At 33.2% G+C, this 6,142-nt stretch overlaps 1 protein-coding gene across 3 annotated transcripts in view; it reads left to right on the forward strand.

Annotated features, from left to right (window-relative positions):
- The window catches only part of lama4 (laminin, alpha 4), a 48,638-nt gene extending 42,846 nt beyond the window's left edge, over nucleotides 1-5,792 (forward strand). For all 3 annotated transcript variants that reach the window (NM_001444007.1, NM_001444006.1, NM_001039065.3), the window contains 5 exon segments: nucleotides 144-303; nucleotides 967-1,097; nucleotides 1,472-1,565; nucleotides 4,268-4,387; nucleotides 5,341-5,792. In NM_001444007.1, coding sequence (NP_001430936.1) covers nucleotides 144-303; nucleotides 967-1,097; nucleotides 1,472-1,565; nucleotides 4,268-4,387; nucleotides 5,341-5,486 — 651 coding nt within the window. In that variant the 3' untranslated portion in view covers nucleotides 5,487-5,792.
- Nucleotides 5,793-6,142: the final 350 nt, after the last annotated feature.

Raw genomic sequence — 6,142 nt, forward strand, 5'->3', positions numbered from 1 at the left:
ATTTATGTGTTTGGTAAATATCATTCATAAATCTGCTTGTGTTCTGTTGTGATCAGCCCTCTCAAGTATATTACGAGATGTTGTTGAGGAGGAAAGGGTGTAATAAGAAGTGTGAGGTTCAACTCTTTCTTCTCCTACTTTAGAGGACATCTGTGTCGAGTTTCACTGGCTGTGTGCGGAGTCTCCAGCTGAATGGCCGCTCGCTCACCTCTGCCTCCCACAGTTTTGGGGTCACCCCCTGCTACGAGGGCCCCTCGGAACCGGGGACGTACTTCGCTGAGGAGGGAGGATATGTGCTGCTGGGTAATGTACTTTATTACTCTTGACACAGACGTCCTTAAGTAAATGTTTGGGAGAACGAGGAGCACAGTGTATATTTCCACCATGGCTCAGTGATTTGTCTGTCCACAGGAATTTACTTACTTTAATGTTGTTGTATGGACTTCTCTCTCAGATATTCACTGCAAAAAATGCTGTTTTACTTAATTACTTGGATTTTCTGTCTTGCTTCTAGTCCAAACATCTTAAAGAACACTCCTATAATATCCAGCTGCAGACCCACACACGTTTCAGGACACTCCATCTAGTGTTAGGTTAGGTTTCCCAGTGCTGGGTTGCTGATGGAAGGGCATCCACTGTGTAAAATGCATGGGGAGAACATGCAAACTCCACACAGAAACGCCAACCGACCTAGCCGGGACTCGAATCAGTGACCTCCTTGCTGTGAAGCAATTGTGCTACCCACTGCGCCACCCTAACTGTGACACCCTTTTAATAAATATTGTACACATAAATCATGTTAGCATACTTGCGTCAGCTCATTTTTAAATTGCATCCAGTAAAGAAGGTGCCGTTTACCATGTTTGGTTCTCCCTGGCCTGGATGGTGTGGCTGGGATTGTGTGTCTTGAATCGGATCGGAGTATAATGTGCTGACATAAATGAATGTTCTTTTTCTGTCGTGCAGATGACTCCTTTCATTTCGGCTCAAGCTTTAAGATGGCGATGGAGGTTCGCCCCCGTGTGGCTTCAGGGGTGCTACTGCATGTCTTCATGGAGCAGAAGGAATATCTCACCGTGTACATCTACCAGAGCCAGGTCTGGAACTCCTAATCTAAGCAGTCATTCTAAACACTCCATGCTCTGCCATCACATTTCTGTCAATAATATAGTCATGATTTAAAATGCAAGTTGACCATCATACAAGTTCTTTAAGGTTGATGTGACCATGACAGGGGAACAGTATTAGCTGATAATTCCTACATTAATGCCGTGTGCTGTTGGTAGTTGTATGAGCAGGCAATAGCGAAGGCCAGCTTGACAATGGAAAAACCCAGTTTATTGTGGCCTTGTGCATGCATTTCATGCATTTAATAAGAAGTGTGAAGAATAGTTGGCGATTCATTCCGCTGTGATAAATCAGGGCCTATAGCTGAAGGAAAATGACTGACTGATTTGATGGTGTTTTGCAGGTGGTGGTTGTGGTGAATAATGGTATCGCGGAGTTCTCCACCCACGTCTCTCCCACACAAGAAATCTGTGATGGAAACTGGCACAAGATCACAGGTAGAGACCTGAACTCTGTTCTAAAGGTCGTCGCACACTGAAGTCTGTCCACTTTATTTTGTATTCAAAATTCATATTCGTATTCAAACCCTGCACACTGAATCCAAAGCGTATTGATTAATCCATGAGCTGAATAACTCACAATACAATACAAAATGGAGTCTTCAAGCAGTGAAGATGATGCTGTTGACTGCTTCCTGCTTAACTAAAGAAAGAGGAGGAGGAAATATTGGGTTCGTCCTATTCCTTCATTGAGAGAGGAGCTCAAACAGCTACAGGAGTACTCGGATCTATTCAGGATGTCCGTGGCTCAGTTTAATACTTTGCTAGCAATACAGAAAACACATGTTAAAAAGAAGACTACAGATTTCTGTGAAACAAATGATCCTGAATGGGGACATTGGCATGGGGCAGGCTGTCTAAGGTATGGAGACACAGACAGACCAAACAAACTAGCATACAATAAATTAAAAAAAATTAGTCTTGTATTAGTTTCTTCTACGCCATTTTGCTTTTCGCTTGGAGGTGGTCCTGATAAATTTTCGCTTTTAAGACAGTCCTGAATTTCAAAATATACCATAAAATATAATATTCAAAATTTAATAATATAATATTCAAAATATAATATAATATAATAATATATTATTCAAAATATAATATAATATGATAATATAATATTCAAAATATAATGTAATATGATAATATAATATTCAAAATATAATGTAATAATATAATATTCAAAATATATAATATAATAATATAATATTCAAAATATAACATAATATGATAATATAATATTTAAAATATAATATAATAGTATAATATTTAAAATATAATATAATATTATAATATAATATTCTAAATATAATATAATAATATGATTTTCAAAATATAATGTAATATAATAACATAATAGTTAAAATATAATAATATAATATAATATTTAAAATATAATATAATAATATAATATAATATATTATAATAATATAATATTCAAATATAATATAATAATATAATATTCAAAATATAATATAATAATATAATATTTAAAATATAATATAATTATATATTATTCAAAATATAATATGATAATGTAATATTCAAAATAGAATATAATATAATAATATTTAAAATATAATATAATAATATAATATAATATATTATAATAATATAATATTCAAAATATAATATAATAATATAATATTGAAAATATAATATAATAATATAATATTTAAAATATAATATAATAATATAATATTCAAAATATAATATAATAATATAATATTTAAAATATAATATAATTATATATTATTCAAAATATAATATGATAATGTAATATTCAAAATAGAATATAATATAATAATATTTAAAATATAATATAATAATATAATATAATATATTATAATAATATAATATTCAAAATATAATATAATAATATAATATTGAAAATATAATATAATAATATAATATTTAAAATATAATATAATAATATAATATTCAAAATATAATATAATAATATAATATTTAAAATATAATATAATAACATAATATTCAAAATATAATATATTATTATAATATTCAAAGTATAATATAACTAACCATATGCAAATGTTTTTAAGACGGACGAAGGTTTTGGAGGCAGTGGGTTAATACTGTGTGTCAAATGTGTAAACTTTATGCACAGAAGTTTCAGATTCAGTGTGCAACACACTGTACTGTTATAACATCTGCATCATTGAAACGTTTAACTAACTCATTGGACAACATTTAAAGGAATAGTTCACCTAACAATGAAAATGATGCCATTACTCAGCCTTATGTCATCGCAGACCACTGAGATCTACGTTCATGTTCAGGACACACATTAGGATATTTTAGATGAAATTCGAGAGCTCCCTCATCCTCCTATAGGCAGTGGTGTTCATGACACGTTCAAAGTGCAGAAAAGGAAGTAAAAATATTGTCAAAACATTCATTGTGACTTCAGTGATTCGACTGTAATCATGTGAAGCTCCTCTACACGTGTGCACCAACAAAACAACCCTAAAAAAATGACTAACCAATGACTCGTCTTCATCATCAGATCAGAGTGCACGTTTACTCTGGCCAATACGATGCTTTCGCCGCTGACTCTAATGATAATACGTTGTACTCCCCATAGTAAAAACACCCTGACCTGTCGCAGAAGAGGAACGTATTGTCATACAAAGGTCATTTTTGCAGTTTTTTTGGTGTACAAAAGTGTTCTTGGAGCTCCTTCATGATTACAGTCGAACCACTAAAGTCACTAGGACTGTTTTGACAATGTTTTGGGTTCCTTTTCTGAACTTTGAATGTCTCGGGATCAGTGCTGTCAGCGGAGGATGAGAGAGCTCCTGGATTACATCTAAAATAACTTGATTTGTGTTCTGAAAATGAAGGAAGGAAGGCCTCAGGGGTTTGAAATGATATGAGGTTGAGTAATTAACAAAATAGTTTAAATTATTTTGGCTGAAATAATCCTTTAATCCTTGTGCTTTGAAAATCGTAATTCGTTTTATTTCATAAAAATTACTTTAAATGTTTTTTCCTTTTCTTTTCAGCAATGGTACCTAGATGTAATCTCTGTACTCATTAAAGGTTTCACTTGAATTTGCCATAGATCATCACATGAGTAAGACAATTTTGGTGCATTAAATGATGAAGCTTTGTTGTTTTTGCAGTGATCAGAGATGGTAGCGTGCTTCAGCTGGATGTGGACTCAGAGGTGAATCACGTTGTGGGGTCTGTCAGTGACGCAGCCCAGAGCAGCAGTTCGCCAGTGTTTATCGGTGGAGCTCCAGGTCAGTCTAATGCTGGCAGACAGTAGTCCACATCACATTTAGTCATCTGATATATAAAAGTAGATTTTATTAAATTTTTTATGTTGAGGTCAGTATTATTAGCCCTTTAGGATTTTTTTCTTTTATTAGCATCAGATCAAACCACTGTTGTTCAATGACTTGACTGTAATTTAACCTAACTTACCTAGTTTACCTAATTAATCTAGGAAAACCTTTCAGCTGAATATTAATATCTTGCAAAATAATCATGGCAAAAACAAAAGAAATTAGTTGTTTTATTAAAACTATTACATCTAAAAATATGTTGAAAACAAATTGTGTAACAGCACTCTGGAAATATTTTAGAAAGGTTTGCAATTTCACCGGAGGGCTACACATTTTGACTTGTATACTGTGTATTTATATATATATATATATATATATATATATATATATATATATATATATATATATATATATATATATATATATATATATATATATGAAGTGTTCATCTGACATTTTTGTCTAAAATTAGCACTTTCTCCTATGGTTATGTTCAGTTATTTCTCTTTAACAAACTTTTCAATTCAATTAAATTCAGCTTTATTTGTATAGCGCTTTTACAATGTAGATTGTGTCAAAGCAGCTTCACATAAATGGTCATAGTAACTGGAACAGTGTGGTTCAGGATTTAGTGTTTAAGTTCAGTTAGGGTTAGTTTCTTAGCCATAATTGTCAAATTTCTGAATCTACACACAGGAGCTAAACACAAGCTAAATATTTAGATATTTTGACAATTGTGTGAGCAAAATAATCTTGCTTTTCCTTTTTGACATCAGATTATTTGGCTTACCATATTGGCAGGTTATATATATATATATATATATATATCATAACACTGTTTCTCTTTACATGCTATACTGTATTGTGAGAGCTTGTTCATGTCTGTTTGACCTCTTTCTCTGCTCCAGACTCCATGCTGTCCCACAGTCTGCTCAGCAGGAGAGGCTTCACGGGCTGCATGAGGAGCATGTCTGTAAACGAGACCCCTGTGAGCTTCAGCAAAGCTGCGCTGGTCAGTGGATCAGTCGGGGTGGGCGCCTGTCCTTCTGCTTGAGCTGTGCCCGCTCTGTCTTCAAGACCACCCAAAGGAAGAGGTGTTTATTGCTTGGGTGGAATAAAGAGTGGAGCACCACCGCCCCTGCATTTATAATGCTCTTAAGCATCATTTATAACTGTTTTATTACTTTTGCATTTATTACTAAACCTAATCACGGCAATTCAACTGAGACCGAAAGATCTACATGTGTGTGAAAGGCTGAAACATTAAACAAAAGTGTGTGAGAGACCAAGAGAAAGACTAAGCAGTCATATATATACTGTCCTGTCATTTCAATAAACTGCTTCACTTGATGTTTTCTGATATTTGCTTTGAGGTTAAATCTCTATCTGTCTATCTATCTATCTATCTATCTATCTATCTATCTATCTATCTATCTATCTATCTATCTATCTATCTATCTATCTATCTATCCATCCATCCATCCATCCATCCATCCATCCATCCATCCATCCATCCATCCATCCATCTATCCATCCATCCATCCATCCATCCATCCATCCATGGACATATTTATGAACTCCTCTGTAAATGCAGCTTGATTTACAAATCTGTTGGCATTTGGCAAAAGATGATAACAATTACTGTGGCAATTTTTGCAGCATTTAAGCAAGAGATTAAAAATTACGTACGATTCCAGATTCACTTAATAA

The sequence above is a fragment of the Danio rerio genome, chromosome 20 (assembly GCF_052040795.2).
Source record: "Danio rerio strain M-AB ecotype USA chromosome 20, GRCz13ab, whole genome shotgun sequence".
Lineage (NCBI taxonomy): Eukaryota > Metazoa > Chordata > Actinopteri > Cypriniformes > Danionidae > Danio > Danio rerio.